Source organism: Solanum verrucosum, unplaced genomic scaffold (genome assembly GCF_900185275.1).
Source record: "Solanum verrucosum unplaced genomic scaffold, falcon-dt-bn FXZP01000285.1, whole genome shotgun sequence".
NCBI lineage: Eukaryota > Viridiplantae > Streptophyta > Magnoliopsida > Solanales > Solanaceae > Solanum > Solanum verrucosum.
Window position 1 is genome coordinate 263811 of NW_026019934.1, and position 18469 is coordinate 282279.

General features: G+C 32.8%; 1 protein-coding gene across 1 annotated transcript; it reads right to left on the reverse strand.

The window, feature by feature from the left end:
- Window positions 1–1159: 1159 nt before the first annotated feature.
- On the reverse strand, window positions 1160–15022 carry LOC125833841 (probable disease resistance protein At1g61310). The gene is given in 10 exon segments (XM_049513007.1): window positions 1160–1213; window positions 1370–1555; window positions 1557–1809; window positions 1937–1995; window positions 8537–8563; window positions 9112–9452; window positions 10376–10448; window positions 10599–11015; window positions 11017–11109; window positions 12530–15022. Coding segments are annotated over 10 exon segments (3996 nt in total).
- Window positions 15023–18469: the final 3447 nt, after the last annotated feature.

Here is an 18469-nt window from a genome sequence, read left to right on the forward strand (position 1 = left end):
AAGGGCGGAGCTACAACCCTGTCTACGGGTTCTGTCATGTATTTGTGTTTAAAAATTCACTTAATACATATAAACAATTTATCCAGAATCTACTATGCTTACTTTTCTAGAACACAATACTGATAAACTCAAAATCCTAGCTCCATCGAAGTTACAAAAACACTAGCATGGTGAACGGGAATGATAAAAAGAGCTCGTAAGAAACATTATCTGCTAGGGTCAAGGTCTAGGGAGCTCGAGCACATCGATGGTTGATAATAAAATTAGATGGGGCGGGATTGTATGCCCTGGCAGAAAGCAACAATGAAGGTAATTAGTTACTACGTTATATAATTTGAATACAGAAATTTATACAAGGTAAAAGTCTATACAATTATGCCTAACCAACAGAAGAAAGGCAACAGAATTTTCATTTCAAGATTACACACACTGAACACCTTTACAAACTACCATGTCAGTGCAGTCGACCACGATTAGGATTTCAGATTCCTCGAGGTGGATTATCTACAATGTTCTACTCCCATGATATATAGTTCCTCCAATCGGATAAAACCGATGGTAAAATCCTTATTAGTACTCGATGCTTATTCAAAAACTCTTAACGTAATCAGATTGGTTCAATTTTCCTTTCTCCACTGGAACCTCCTCTAACTGGGAATCTCTGATGCTGAGAATTTCCAAATTGACAAGTTGGATATGTCATCCAACCATAAATTACTCAGATATAGCGTCCTCAAATTTGTCAACCTCCGAATGAATGCTGGAAAAGGCGGAATGGTTTACTCATTCCAACAAAAAAAATCATCCTGTAATGTGATCAATCTTACAAAACAACGTAGAATGCAAGATGACATGATAAAATAAATCTACATAGGAGCTGGTAAATATAATGAAAGAAGAATATAGAACCACAGGCGTATTCCAAATTTAAAGTTGACAGAATCCTACAGTGACCTCAAGTTTAAATCACAATCAACTATTTTGTAGATATTACTAATACATATACAAGATCTATGGGCAATAGTTAGTGGGCTGACATGAACCCATAGGTTACAATAATGTAGATCTGCCTCTGCTTGTTACCTCCATCACGAGCATAGGTATCAGGTGTCGTTCGAGGTTTTACTTGCATTATTTCATATGAGTACTTACTACCTTCCTAATTTCTGGCATGACTAGGTTCAGCTTCGTTGCCATCATTAGCTTTTTGTTCCTGCAGGAAACAGAGAATGCAAAAGAAGAGAGAGATGACTAGCTTATTAAGTAAAAGAAAGTTGATGAACTATCTAAAACGAAAAGAGAGCAGTAGTAGAACCTAATTAGAATATCATGTAGCAATTAGTTATATAGCTAGCAGAATACGACATACCTTGTTATTGAACCTCTGTTGTATTAATTTATTTAGATCATCTACTTTCCCCATCTCTTGATTGAATATCACCCATTTTAGACTGGGTGTACTCACAGATATTCCCTGTTGGATAAACGTCTTCATTTCAGGGCAGCCACAAATAGTCACTTCCTTGAGCGTTGGAAATTCAAGAGCATGTTCTGTCACTTGTCAGAAAGAAATGCCCCAGCTTAGGCAGATAATTAAGAGTCAGATCTGCCAATCGGGGAAATAAGGTCATGATTCCTTCTCCTTTTGTGATCACTTCTTCCATTGATTGACAGCCTTGTATGCATAACTCTTGGAGATTCAGAAGACCTTTAGCCACTGATTGAGACATCAAGTTTCTCAATTTTCCACAACTCCATACTCTCAATCTTTGAAGTTTGCTGAAGTAGTTAGTTGGAAGTTGGTGAGAGCTTAGAGCACTAATGCTGTTAGCCCTATCAATATGTCGAGTTTCCAGTTTAGGACAAGAAACATGCAAACATTGTTGCAGATAGTTGGAGCTATTGGAAGAACACATTTATTTATAAGTGGACAAGCCATAGAGCGCTTATGTAAGAACGATAGATGAGTAGGTATTCCAGGTTAGGACACGAAACCTGCGAGCTTTGAAGTATCAAACATTGTTGCAGATAGAGTTGGAGTTATTGGAACAAAACACTAGGTCATAAGTGGACAAGCCAAAACTGCTTAAAGGCATATGACATTTTTTAAAGGTAATTAGTATCTCAAATACATTAGTATTTTTTTTTCCATTTGGGCTGAGTCTAGAGCGGTAGATAAGGTTGGCAATTGGACCGGTTTTTGTCCGGTCCGGTCCGGTTCCCGTACCGGTAAGTCCGGTACCGGTTGAACCGGTAAGGAACTAGTCTTATAGGTACCGGAACCGGTACCGAAACGGAACCCAGATTTTTATCCGGTTCAACGGTCAATTTAATTTTTTATTTTTTTAAGTTGAACGTTATAGAGCCGTTGGGCCCTTTTAGCCGTTGGGCTGGGGCCCAAAACGGCTCCAAACAGCCCCCCACCCCTCTCTACCCCTTAACACTATAAATATACCCATATTTTTTCATTTAAATCACAAATTCACAAACTATTTCATTAATATCTTATAAAATCTCTTAATTTTCAATCTCTCATAAATTCATAATTATTATTTTGTGATATTGACTTGGAGCTCGAATTTCGGAGATTTATTTGAAGTAAATCGGAAGCTTCAATTGGCATCTCTCAATTCCGGCTTTGGTTATATGTCTACTTTTACGTAGATGTTCGGTACATTCGTTCCAACTTTAATTTTTTATTTGTTTATAATTAAGTTTTTTTTTTTGTTATATTATCTTTGCTTGTTTTTCATAATATTAATTATTTTAAACTTGAACATGAGTTTGGAAAAATATAGTGGTAAAAGACCAATGTTCGGAAAGAAAAAATAATAGGGGAGGAGAAAGTAGTTCTAATTCTAAAAATTTGCCACCTCCTAGATTTAGAATTAATACTAATGATTATACTCATGTTGATGAAACTTCTTTTACACGAGACTCACGACCTATTGAATTTAATTCCGAAAATGAAGTAGATCATGAAACTTTAAATAGATGTTTTACTAATTTTGAGGAAGAATTAGATGAGGAAGTAGAAATAAATGAGGAAGATGATGAGACCCCTACCCCTACTAGTCCGGCTACCAAATTACCGGAACAAGATGAAGTCCCCTCTTTACCTACTTTTTCAAAGACCGCTGTACGTGTTAAAAGATCTTTAGTACGGAAATTTTTGGTACAAAATGAGGAAAAAACTATTGTTACTTGCACGAAATGTAAATTGATCATGAAACATGTAACTATGGGTACACAAGGGGGAACGGGACGACTAAGAACACATTTGAGAAAGTGTAATAAAGAATTTGCTCGCCTAGATGATATAGAAAGGGCTAATAGAAATGGAATACTCATACCTGAAAATTCTATGGGAGTTGGAGGTTCTAATATGGTTCAAAGTGTATTAAATATGACTAACCCGGCTAGCCGAAGCACACACCGCACATATAGTAAAGAAAAAGATCGTAGAGAATTAGCTAAAATGGTTAATGTTTGTGGTTTGCCTTTTTCATTTCCTTCACATCCTGGTTTTATTCAGTATATTCGGGAATTGTATAACCCAGATTATGAAGGTATTCCAAGAAGTACAATTAAAAGTGATCTTTTTAAATATAAAAAAGAATATTGTCATTTTCTTCGTTGTTTATTTGTTTATTATGATGGTAGATTATCTATTACTTCTGATATGGGACGTAGTCCTAATGGTAATGATTATTTTACAATTATTGTCCATTAGATTGACCATGAATGGATATGCAAAAACGAATATTAGGATATAAATAAGTTGAAGAAACTAAAACCGGTGCTTATATAGCAACAAAAATAGGCTCTATTTTACAATTTTATGGAATATGTGATAAAATAATGAGTGTCACTTTAGATAATGCTTCTAATAATTTAAAAGCAATTGATTATTTAAAATGTAGACTTTGTCCAATTGATAATGATTCTTTTCATATTAAGTGTGCCGCACATGTGTATAATTTAATAGTAAAAGATGACATTTCTCAATTTGGAATTTCTTGTGAAAAAATTAGACTTGCTTGTAATTGGATTTTTAAAGCTAAAATAAAAGCTAGAATTACAGAATTTAAAAATCGTTGTAAAGAATGTGGACTTGAATATAGAAAAGTTCCAAAAGAAGTATGCACTAGATGGAATTCTTTATTTGAAATGCTTCAAGTTACTTATATTTATCAAGAGCCGGTACAATTAGTTTTTAATGCTCATAATGCGGACCCGAATTTGAGAATTGGCTATGAAGATTGGGAAAATACAAAAGAACTTGTTGAATTTTTAAGTGTTTTTTATAAAGCAACAAATGCTGCTTCTGGTCAATATTATCCAACTATTTCGTCTGTTTTAGTAAATATTTGTGCTATTTCATCTGAATTTGCAAAATATAAAGGAAAAGATCGATTTGAAGATTCATTTGCTTTTATGATTGAAAAATTCAAAAAATAATTTTTCCCTATTCCTCAATCCTATTTGACTGCTACTACTTTCAACCCAAATTACAAATTAAAAGGTGTTGAAAGAATGGTTGAAAAGATTTATGCAAATTTAGAAATTAAAGATGATGAAACTCCTAGTGTTGAAGATTGTAAAAGTAGCATATATATAAAAGCTAGAGAGTTATATAATACATATAAATCTATGGAAAAAAATATTCCAATAGTTGAACCTCCATCTTGTAAACCTAGAAGCGATGATACGGATGATTGGATAGATGATTATCTTGAGCTTGAATCATCTACTAATAATGATTTTGATTTATATTTCAATCAAGCACGGGAAAAGATTAGGCATGAAAAAGGACAACTTCAAGCTCCAATATTAGTATGGTGGAAGAATCGTGAAAATCAATTTCCGACCCTTGCTAGGATTGTTCAAGATGTGCTAGCGATTCAAGCATCATCGGTTGCTTCAGAGAGCCTTTAGTGCGGCGAGATTTATGATTGGAGATCATCGATATTCATTAGCAAAGGATAGTTTGGAAATATCGGTGTTGTTTCGAGATTGGGTCAATGCCGAAAGAAGAAATACCGGACTACCACAATTAAATAGCCAAATAGAAGACGAAATAGATGAAATATTTGGTGATAATAGTGATGATGGTATGGAAGCAATGGAAGAAGAACGACAAATACAAGTTCCAAAAAATGTTTCTTTTGAAATGATACAAAAGTTACGAAAAGATTTTAAAAAAGTTTCAATTGTTAGTACAATAATTAATATTCAATACCTAGATTATGTACTCTTTGTCTCTTTCTAATATTTGTATTGTACAATTTATTTATTTGAATAAATATACGGCTATTCGCCTTGATTTTCTTTTAAAATAGTCTCTTATATTTAATCCAAGTCATTTTAGAAATTTAATTTTCAACTATTTTAATATTAGTTTAAACTTTAATATAAAATTGAATTTTAAGGTTTAAACTTTAAATTCAATATAAACTTTAAACTTTAAAGTCAATTTTAAACTTTAAATTCAATATAAACTTTAAAATTTAAAGTCAACTTTAAAGTTTAAAGTTTAAACTTAAATTCAATTGAAACTTTAAAGTAACTTTAAAGTTTAAAGTTTTAAATTGAAGTTTTTTAATAATATAATTTTATTAATTAATAATATAATATTATATAATAATTAAAGTTAATAAAAAATAAAAAAAATTACCGGTACACAATGATCTGGTAAGAACCGGCTCCGGTCCGGTCCAAACCGGTTCCAATCCGGTAACTAAGGGACTGGATGGAACCTTTGGAAATTTCTGGTAAAACCGGTTCCGGTAAAATCGGTCTTGTTGATCCGGTCCTGTCTGATTGCCAGCCTTAGCGGTAGAGATAATTTTTGAAAGGCATATGACATTTTTAAAATTAAAAAAATTACAATTATATATTTTTTTAATAAAATAAATATAAATTTATCAACGAAAATTATAAATATGCACCATATATTAGACGGTAGATGTATATATGCACCAACTTTATTAACAAGAGGTGCATTTGGGTGCTCAAAAACACAAAGTTGAGCAATATATTTGCCCATTTTCCCTTAATTCAATGAATAATTTGGGTTTCACTCATCTGCTTGTAAAATTTATCATAGATGTCCCATTTTTCTGCAAATATAAAATATAAACGAAAAATGATCTAAAGTGCCTTTATTTTTTACTTAATAAGGCAAAAATGTCATTTTTCAAATAAATAAATTATTTATTTTCTTTTTGAACATATTCTTTTCCTAATGATATTTTTTTCTAGCAAATGTTTATCCTACTTCAATTCGAAAAAAATAATATTAAAAATATTTCTTATTTTATTATAAATATCAAAATAAAAATTAATGGTTGATTTACTATGATCTTATATATAAGACATATATTATCCGTTTAAAGGGTACATTTTTTAATAGTTAAAGTAATTTAAAAAGTAAAGAAAACAATAATAGAGTACTTCAAAAGTAATATCTTTTAATAGGAATAAAATTTGTTTTAAAAGAAAAGAAATAATATATTTATGCGGAAAGAAATATTTTTGAGTCAAGTAGTAACAATAAGATCATTTCCAGAACAAACTATCAACAACAAGAACATTTTCTGACCAAATTATTGAGGGCAAGAACATTTTTGGACTAAACTATAAATTGAGGGCATTTTTTATTATTTCACGTAATTTAAGGCAATATTAACCCTTTTTCAAAAATTAAATTACAATATAGCTGCAAAAAAAATAGTCTTAAAATCTGTTCTCACTTTTTTCTTCTTTTCCATATCTATTTATTTTCACACTAAAAATAAAATAAAATATGAAACTCAAATAATGATAAGTTAATAGATCTATAAGGGAGATATTTAAAACTTAAATTAACCGTTGGATAAAAAGGCCACAAAAATTCACATCAAATATAGCCTTATATGGATTTTTTAAATAACAAATTAAAAAAAATTAATTTAAAATTATTTTTTCACTGGTTAAACAAAAATGATATATCTGAGCAATAGACTTTGTTTAAGTAAATATCTTTAATGCTCCAGTAAAAGGTAACATTTTGGTGATAAGAAGCAAACCTTTTCATCAAAAAGAGGATTTGAGTTGTTGGCTGTAGGCCTGAAATTCTGGAACTCAGGTAGTTAATAGAAGACCATTATCCGTAACAGAGGAACTCAATGCATCAACATTGTCACTGCAAATGTGAGTCAGGCAATGCAGAGATCGAAGGTTCAACACATATAAATTGGGAAACTTGATTACTTCAGGTGTCCGCTTCAATAAATGTGTCACTAAATCACAATCAGAGAGCTAGAGAAGTTTCACGTTCTGAAATTCATTCAGCTGCAACTCAGTCAACACATTATTAGAGCCCTTTCCGATTGAATCTACATATTCACTCTCCTTCAACAGGTGGCAGATCCAATCACCCAATAGGTCGGTCTTCGTGACCTCTAAAGCAATAATCTTGTCTTAATTATCAATGCTTGTCATCCCAAGGTAAGCTCCACCTATTCTAAGAGTGTACCGTGTTAGCTTGGAGGGAAGGCCAAGGTTACTGTAGATCACATCACTCCAATCTTCTACTCCCACCATATGTAGTTCCTCCAATTGAGCTAGCTTTGATAACACCCCTCCTGAAATCCTTTTAAGTGCTGTATACTCTTTCCAAAACTCTAACATAATGAGCTTGGTCAATTTTCCTATCTCCTCTGGCATCTCATTTAACTCACAATCTCTTATGCTGAGAATTTCTAATTCGACAAGTTCCCCAATAAAGGATATGTCATCCAACCTTAAATTACTCAGACACAGAATCCTCAAACTCGACAAACTCCGAATGGATGCTGGAAAACACAGAATGGACTGCTCAAATCTGTGTCCCCTCAGGCTCAAGACATTGAGGTTACTCATTTCATCAAAAAAATTGTCCTGTAGTTTGAATGGATCTTTAAAACGGAGTTTCAACATTAAAAGCTTCAGTTTTGTGCAAATTATTGACATGTGACTGAAATGCTCATAAGAAGTTCTTCTTGGGAATTCTTCCGAGTTAACATCGTGACTTACCATAATGTTATGCTCTCCTTCAGACGCAATACTTATAGCCACATCACGGACCACATCATGCATTGTCACATGATTTTTGTCTGAACCTTTGGATAACAAAAAACAATCTTTCAGTATTTCTAACAGAAGACACACCCTATTTCTTGCTCCTTGTATATTTTTAATTCCCAAAAAGATGTCAAGCCCCATTCCAAATCTAAGCAATTCTTCAGTCCGAATATTACTATCTTCCTCGAACAAAGAACAAAGCAAAAAGAGGTACTTTGCTTCACTATTGCCCAAGTGGTCATAGCTTAGCCTCAGAGATTTATACACCTTTTCGTGCACTCCAAGGATACTTCTTGGTTCTGCATCATGTAATTGTGTAAGGGCATCCTCCCACGAAGGCTTGGTTTTACTCTTTAGTGCTCCTGCAACTATAATAATTGCAAGTGGCAGCCCCTTAAATTCTTTGGCAACCTCTTTTGCTATCACCAACTTTCTGACTGAAAAGGAACCATGCTTCCTCTTCGGATAACGTTCCAACTTCCATGATCTTAGCTTCCATTTCTTCACAAACATTTCGGAAACGTGTCGTCAATATCACTTTGCACTGATGGTTGTGGTTGATACCGCTGGGAACTCCATGTTTGTCTAGATCATGAAGAGACTCCCAAACATCATCCAAGATCATAAGGTTGCGGCTGTTCTGATCCATTAACCTTGTACACAGCCAATCTCCACGAATCAACAAATTATCCCCTTCTAATGTCAGCCTGAGTCCTCCTGCGATCTGACCCTGAAGTTTTATCCAGTCTGGTTGTTTACTGACAGTTACCATGACGACATCTTTGAACAACCCTTGTTGTTTCTCCTTTAGTCTGATATTCTGAACGAGTTTTGTTTTACCAACACCACCCAGACCACATATCCCAATCATAGTGACCCCTTCATCTCTCAAAGCTTCCATGACCTCTTCCTCTTGCGATTTTCTGGAGGCCAACCCCTCACCATTGTTACTATATATAGCCTCACTTTGAACTGGACGATCCATTTATTGAGATCTAGTTTCACCTCATCACCACATTTGAGAATCGGAGTACTCAAAGATATTCCCTGTTGAACAAACGTCTTCATTTCAGGGCAGTCATCAATTTCAACATTTCTGAGTAATGGAAATTCAAGAGCATGGTTTGTCAGAAAGAAATGCCCCAGCTTAGGCAGATTGGTAAGATCCAGCTGTTCTAAGAGGGGAAATAAGGTCATGATTCCTTCTCCTTGTTGTTCCTCTTTTGTGATCACTTCTTCCATTGATTCACAGTGTTCTATCCATAACACTTGGAGATTCAGAAGACCTTTGGCCACTGATGGAGACATCAAGTTTCTCAATTTTCCACAATTTGATACATTCAATTTTTGTGGTTATTGATACAGTTGGTGCAATGCTAGTCTATGACTTAACAAAACGCCAATCATTCGATCATATGGCTAGATGGCTGGAGGAACTAAGAGGTCATGTGGACAAGAACATAGTTATTATGCTCATCGTGAACAAATGTGATCTAGGAAGTCTTCGAGCTGTACCAGTTGAAGATGCTCAAGAATTCACAGGAAGGGAAAATCTCTTCTTTATGGAAACATCAGCTCTTCAATCAACAAACGTCGAGGGTGCATTCATGACACTTTTAGCAGAAATTTATAAAATCATTAGCAAGAAAACTCTTATTGCAGCTCCGGGAGCTGATTATGGGAAGCCACAATCTTTAAAGGGAACCAGGATCATTGTTCCTGGCCAGGACTTGGATTCTGGTGGGAATAGTGGTGGTTGCTGCATGTCGTCATGATTTTTTATTGAATGTCTTTTTATTTATCCGAAATCATAATATTACTGGGAATGTTTTATGTAGAATAAGGAATTGTTGTTGATGATGAAGTTGATTTAGATAGTTTGTTTAGCTATTTGTGTATACAGTTCATTAAGTTGTTCACTGGGCATCAGGGGTGGAGCTACAACCTCGTCTACGGGGTCTGTCATGTATTGGTGTTTAAAAATTCACTTAATACGATTTATCAAGAATCTACTATGCTTGCTTTTCTAGAATACAACACTCATAAACTCAAAATTCTAGCTTCGTTATAGTTACAATCACACTAGTATGGTGAACGGGAATGATAAAAAGAGCTTGTAAGAGACATTATCCACAAGGGTCAAGGTCTTGGGAGCTCAAGCACATCAAGATTACAACAATGTAGATCCACCTCTGGTTGTTACCTCTATCACGGTGATGTTTGAGGTTTTACTTGCATTATTACATTGAGTACTTACTAACTTTCTAACTTCTGGCATGACTAGGTTCAGCTTCATGGTCATGACTAGGTTCAGCTTCGTCACTATCACTAGCTTCTTGTTCCTGCAGGAAACAGAGAATGCTAAAGAAGAGAGAGATGACTAGCTTATTAAGTAAAAGAAAGTTGATGAACTATCTAAAACGGAAAGAGAGCAGTAGAACCTAATTAGAATATGTAGCAATTAGTTATATAGCTAGCGGAATAAAACATACCTTGTTATTGAACCTCTGCTGTATCCATTTATTTAGATCATCTACTTTCACCTTATAATCACGATTCACTCTTTCAAGACTCGGTGTACCCACATATATTCCCTGTTGAACAAATGTCTTCATTTCAGGGTAGTCATCAATTTTCACAGATCTGAGTAATGGAAATTCAAGAGCATGGTTTGTCAGAAAGAAATGCCCCAACTTAGGCAGCTCGCAAAGCCTCAGTGCGTCCAATCGGGGAAATAAGGTCATGATTCCTTCTCCTTGTTGTTCCTCTTTTGTGATCACTTCTTCCATTGATTCACAATTTGTTATCCATAACACTACGAGATTCACAAGACCTTTGGCCACTGATGGAGACATCAAGTTTTTCAATTTTCCACAAACTGATACTATCAATTTTTGAAGTTTGCTGAAGTTTGCTGAAGTAGGCTGTTGGAAGTTGGTGAGAGCATAGAGCACTTATGTTAGAATTATAGAAGCGTAGGTATTCCAGGTTGGGACAAGAAACCTGCGAGCTTTCAAGTATCAAACTTTGTTGCAGATACAGTTGGAGCTATTGAGTGGAGAAGCCAAAAGTGCTTACACACATTTATTTATATATTTTTAAAAAGTCAAATATATATGTATATATATATATATAATTGTATATGATCTTGTTTCATATTTTAAAAAAGTTTTTAGTATCTCAAATACATTAGTGTTTTTTTACCATTCGGGCTGGGTCAAGAGGGGTAAAAAAAGGGTGGGATAATTTTTGAAAGCCACAACATTTTTGAAATTAAAAAATCACTATTATATTTTTTTTAATTAAATAAATATAAATTTATTAACGAAAATGATAATTATGCACCATATATTAGACGGTAGTGGTATATATGCATCAATTTTATTAACAAGAGGTATATTTGCTCAAAATCGCAAAGTTGAGTAGTATATTGCCCATTTCCCCCTAATTCAATAATAATTTGAGTTTCACTCATCTGCTTGTAAAATTTATCATAAATGCCCCATTTTTCTGCAAATATAAAAAAATAAACGAAAAAATGGTCTAAAATGCATTTATTGTTACTTAATAAGTCAAAAATGTCTTTTTTCAAATAAATATATCATTTTTTAAACACATTCTTTTCCAAATGATATTTTTTTATTAGCAAATGTTTATCCTACTTCAATTCGAAAAAAATAATATTAAAATATTTCTTATTTTATTATAAATATATATATAAAAAAAGTAATGGATGATTTACTATGATCTTAGATAGAACACATATATTATCTGTTTAAAGGGTACATTTTTTAATAATTAAAGTAATTTTAAAATAAAATAAACAATAATAGAGTACTTTAAAAGTAATATCGTTTAATAGGAATAAGATTTGTTCAAAAAGAAAAGAAAAAATATATTTATGCGGAAAGAAATAGTTTTGACTCAAGTAGCAACAATAGGAATATTTCCAGAACAAACTATCAACGACAAAAACATTTTTGGACTAAATTATAAATTGAGGGCATTTTTTTATCATTTCACGTAATTTAAGGTATTATTGACCTTTTTTCAAAAAATAAATTACAATATAGCTGCAAAAGAAAGTCTTAAAATTTGTTCTTACTTTTTTCTTCTTTTCCATATCTATTTATTTTCACACTAAGAAAATGAAATAAGAATATGAAACTCAAATAATGATAAGTTAATAGATCTATAAGGGATATATTTAAAATTTAAATTAACCGTTGAATAAAAGAAGTCACAAATATTCACATCAAATATAGCCCTATATGGATGTTTTAAATGACAAATTAAAAAAATTAATTTAAAATTATTTTTTCACTTGTTAGATAAAAAGGATATATCTAAGCAATAGACTTTGTTTAAGTAAACATCTTTAATGCTCAAGTAAAAGAAAACTTTTTGGTGATAAGAAGCAAACCTTTTCATCAAAAAGAGGATTTGAGTCATTGATGGCTGTAGGCCTGAAATTCTGGAACTTAGGTAACCCATAGAAGATCATTATTTGTAACAGAGGGAGCTCAATGCGCTCAACATTGCCACTACAAATGTGAGTCAGGCATTCCAGACATTCAAGGTTCAAGTCATATAAATTGGGGAACTTGATTACTTTACGTGTTGTATTCAATAAATGTGTCACCAAATCACATGTACAGAGGCTGAGATATTTCACATTCTGAAATTCATTCAGCTGCAACTCAGTCTACACATTATTAGAGCCCTTTCCCCTTGAATGTACAAATTCACTCTCCTTCAACAGGCGGCAGATCCAATCACCCAATGGGGCAGTTTCCGTGACCTGTAAAGCAATAGACATGTCGTAATCATTAAAGGTTGACTCAGCAAGGTGAACTTCACCCATACCCATTATTAGAGTGTACCGTGTTAACTTGGAGGGAAGGCCAAGGTTACTGTAAATCACATCACTCCAACCTTCTGCTCCCACCATATGAAGTTCCTCCAATTGAGCTAGGAATTTTGATAACACCCCTCCTGAAATCCTTTTAAGTGGTCTTTTCTTATTCCAAAACTCTAACTTAATTAGCTTGGTCAATTTTCCTATGTCCTCTGGCAGCTCATTTAACTCACAATCTCTTATGCTGAGAATTTCTAATTCAACAAGTTCCCCAATAAAGGATATGTCATCCAAACTTAAATTACTCAGACACAGAGTCCTCAGACTTGACAACCTCCTAATGGATGCTGGAATACGCAGAATGGATGCTAGAAAATTCACAAAGCCAAATCTGTATCCAATCAGGCTCAAGACGTTGAGTTTACACATGCCATTAAAAAAATTGTCGTGTAATTCGAATGGCCCTAAAGAATAGAGTTGTAACATTAAAAGCTCCAGTTTTGGGCAAATTATTGGGCTAGGATGCTCATCAAGTTTATTTGCAACTATTGACATGTGACTGAAATGCTCATAACAAGTTCCTTTTGGGAACACTTCCAAGTTAACATTGTGACTTACCATAAAGTTATGCTCTCCTTCAGACGCAATACTTATAGCCATATCACGGACCACATCATGCATTTTCACATGATTTTTGTCTGAACCTTGGGATAACAAGAAACATTCTTTCAATATTTTTAACAGAAAATACACCCTATTTCTTGCATCTTCTAAATTTTCGATTCCCGAAAAGATGAGAAGCCCCATTCCATATATAGGCAATTCTTCAATCCAAATATCACTATCTTCCTGGAACAAAGAACAAAGCAAAAACAGATACTTGACTTCATCACTTCCCAAGTAATTATAACTTAGCCTCAGAGATGGATACACCTTTTCGTGCATTCCAGGGATAATTCTTGTTTCTGCACGACGTAATTGTCCAAGGGCAACCTTCCATGAAGGCTTGTCATTACCCTTTAGTGCTCCTGCAACTATAATAATTGCAAGCGGCAGCCCCTTGCATTCTTTGGCAACCTCTTTTGCTATGTCAATCAGAGAAGGATAGTTGCCAAAATCACCGACTTTCTGACTGAAAAGGAACCATGCTTCCTCTTCGGATAACATTCCAACTTCCATGATCTTCTTAGCATTCATGCCTTTGCAAACATTTAGGGATCGTGTCGTCAATATCACTTTACACCGATGGCTACCGCTGGGAATTCCATGTTTGTCTAGATCATGAAGAGCCTCCCAAACATCATCCAAGATTACAAGGGTGTGGCTGTTCTCATCCCTTAACCTTGTATGCAGCCGATCTCCACGACTCCACAAATCACCCCCTGGTAATGTCAACCCGAGTCCTTCTGCGATCTGACCCTGAAGTGTTTCCCAGTCTGGTTGTTGACTGACAGTTACCATGACAACATCTTTGAAGAACCCTTGTTGTTTCTCCTTTAGTCTGATTTTCTCAGCGAGTGTTGTTTTACCAACACCACCCGGACCACATATCCCAATACTAGTGACCTCTTCATCTCTCAAAGCTTTCATGACCTCTTCCTCTTGCGATTTTCTGGAGGGCAACTCCTCACCATTGTTACTATATATAGCCTCACTTTGACGATCAAAGGAGATTACAGTATTTTGAAGTGTAGTCAACTCCTCTGTAATTTTCTTAGCTCTCTTGCTGAGGGAGTAACGTGACTTCAAGTTTGGACACCAACCATTAAAGTAACCCCTTTCAACCTCAGCTGTACCTCCCATTACACCTTCCACTTGTGCAATAGTGGAATCAACACTTTTTAACCAATCCTCACCACTGGGTGAAATGAGTCGCAAGTTTCTCCGGGCAATTTTCTCTTCTTGCCGCATCTCCCTTTTTCTTTTCTTCAGGTTCTCAGATTCTTTTCCCATAGATGTGATGTTAGTGTTGTAGTAATATAAATACCCAATCCCTTGCTCCATTGGCTGCATCAACCAACCAGTGACATTCCCCACCAAAGTAGATAAAGTTTCCATATTTTTTGGTTACAAGGAAGCAAAGCAAAGGTAGAATGAGAATAGGCTGAGAGTGAATGAATGCAAGAGACGAAATTCAAAACTGATAATAGCACCACTTTCAGGTATTAACTATACTATTTTGGAAGTGACTAATAATTGTACTATTCCTTTACAACTCTCACCCACCCCAAAAACTTTTTTTCAGAACAGATATAAAAATAGACATAAACCATAAATACATTCTCCTTTAAATTTGGCTTCAACAGATATTTATGTCATCTAACTTTGGATGTACACAAGTAAATATTATTTAAATTTGTATAAATTGAATAAGTAGACACACGTCCTATGTGATATAATACCTTAAGACACAAAATTGCTATTTAGAATGTCATGTAAGACGAATGTTTTATATGTTCAATTTAATATAAATTTATGTGTTTATTTGTGCACACCAAAAGAGTTGCAGAACATATATATTAGCGAAAACCAAGTTGAAGTAACATGCCTTTGGTAGGAAATATTTTACCCCAAAGTGAAACGAGTGAATTTAAATATCGAAAGTAAAACCCAAAATATATTTGCACATCTTTGCGGTACTACTATTAACTCTCCTCACATGGATATGTACTATTTTGAAAGCGACTAAACAACAAACACATGTTTGCCTTTCAACACCAATGACTAATTTACATACACGTTAAAAATTAAGGCATTTGAATTTGTAGTTTCAACTTTCAACATAAAATTAGTTATTTTTTGGAAACATTTTTTTTTTAAATAGTATAATATTACTAACGCTAAATGATGCATTTGTTGGATGTTGAGTTATTTAACTAGAAGGCTAGGGATCAATTCTCACATGGTATTCTATTTCCATATTCTTTTTAATGTTATCGTGTTTTAAAAATCATATGGTGCTTAGTGCAATATTAACCTTAACTTCCTTAAATTCTTAGAATGGATGTCTTACAAAAATTATAAAGCATTCTTTGACTTTTTCTACAAAATAGATAAGAATTCCATATCTGATTAATTAATTAATTTTTCACTAAATTTCTTAGTTACTACAAGGAAGCAAAGGTAGAATGAAAATAGGTTGAAAGTTGAAAATAGGTAGGTAGAATATTATCTCTCATATTGGTCTTTTTGACTAATAATTGTACTATTCCATTATAAGTCTCACCCACCCCAAAAACTTATATATATGGGTCTTTAATTTATATTATTAATTAAAAAAAAGTTAATATACTTTTTGACATTCTTCTAATCATAAAATGATATATTTTTTTAATATTTTAAGTATTTTTCTCTTTACTATTTAATTTATTTAAGTACAAAGAATAATTACCCATCACTTATACCTCTTTAATTTGTACTTTTAATAATATTCATAACATATTTTAATTTCATGAAGATTCACATTCAAAAATATTCTTTCTCTTATTCATCATACTAGTTTGTAAATTAACTAACATGTAACAAATTGAAAAAGAAGCACACGGGGTAAGAAACATTTCATTCTCAAGTCTTTATTATCATTTCCTCTATTTTACCTATATAAATTCATATTTAGTTTCATGAAGATTCTCATTCAAGATTATATTCTCTTCTTTATTATATTGGTTTGTGAATTAACTAACATTGCAACAAAAAAGAAGTATATGAAGGTAAGAAGTATTTCATTCTCAAGTTTCTTTTCATTTTTATGTATTTTGGACGTGTTTTTTTAATATTTTATTTATGTATGTATTACCATTCTTCAAGCAAATATGATAAATAATATCTTTATAATAATGATTAATCTGTCGTCAGTATGTGATTGTGCTCTCAAACAATCAGTTTGTGATTGACACTAACTTTATAATTATATAATATAGTATGATTACAATATTTGAATAGATTTAAAGAGATGATGATCATTTATTTGTATAATCACTACAACAAATGTGATATATTGCTACGAAATAATTAGCTACAATATAAAATTTGTCACTAATTGTTCATTTTTCGTGACGAAAGTTATATTTTGTATTTAAATACATGAGGAATATACTTTTAGTGACGAAACACAAATATTTGTAGCTAAGTTTTGTCCACTATAATTTCCCTCCAAAAGATAAGTTGGCGCCATTTATTGAGTACTATTAGCTACAAATCTAAATTTATCAGTGACACATTATTTTGTCACTAAATGAAGTAGTACCCAATATATGACAAATCATTTTTTATCCTAAATTTAATTAGATTTTGGACATAAAATAGTTTCGTCACAAAAATTATGTTGATACAATAGCGACGAATTATAAATTGTAGTTAATCATTGAAGAATTTAACCATAAAATTTATGTTTTAATTGTGACCTTATTTTTTGTCACTAATAATTTGAACAATTAGTGACAATTATATCATTGTCTCTATTTAACCTACAATTTAGCCAAAATAATTTTTGTCACAAAAAAATAGAATTTTCAATTGACTACAACTTTAATTTCGTAGTTGTTGAATAGTGTAATTATTGGCTACGAAAAATATAGGAAAAACTGCATATCTAAGCAAACATAGCTAGTATATCTACTTAACTAACCTATAGTTCTGAAAAGGAAAAACTACCTTATTAGATATACATCCATACCGCATATACTTATTCTTCCAATACTTTCAAATAACCTACCATCTTTTGAGGAAGATATATACACCTATATATAGCGTTGTATCTACCAGATACACTAGAATAATAGTGAGTGAATCAAGCGAGATTGGAAGGGAGATACTCATGTATCCCAGATAAATAGGAGAGTGGCAAGTGAGATGGGAGGGAGACAAGCGGGATTCGTTTATGTATCCAAGATATATGTTAATTCACTTGGATACAGTGTATTTAGAACAAATTACACCAAATTGACCCAATGTATCCCAAGATCCATGTATATGGAAATACCTGGACGCACCAAAATCTTATAAGATTCGTAATATTATAAACTAGAGTGTATCTAAGTAATTAGCTCATAAACTAGTGAAATTTATGTAAGTTTTCCATTAAAATGAATAATATGTGAAGTTTCTAAATTTCATTTAATTCCGGTAAGAAATCACAATCTCATCTTATAATGAATAATTGAAATGTGTGAACTATTAAAGAAAATGGTTAGTGTAGTTTATCCTATAAGAACCTTCCGATCCAATGACAGTAACATATTTGACTTATCATCAAGATATTATTCAACAATGTTCTTCAGAAATATTCGCCACCTGATTCAAGAGATCGAATCAAAATTTTCCTCTTCTGTTATTTCATTCTTTGATTTTATTAATTGTTTCATTTATCCATTAAATTATTATTTCACTTCTTCGATTACATATTCAGGATTTTGGATAATATTAGTAACTTAGTTTGTTGGTTATTTGAACTTTTACCTTGTTTATGATAATTTGATTCTCCATCTCATAATCCCTTTCTTTAAC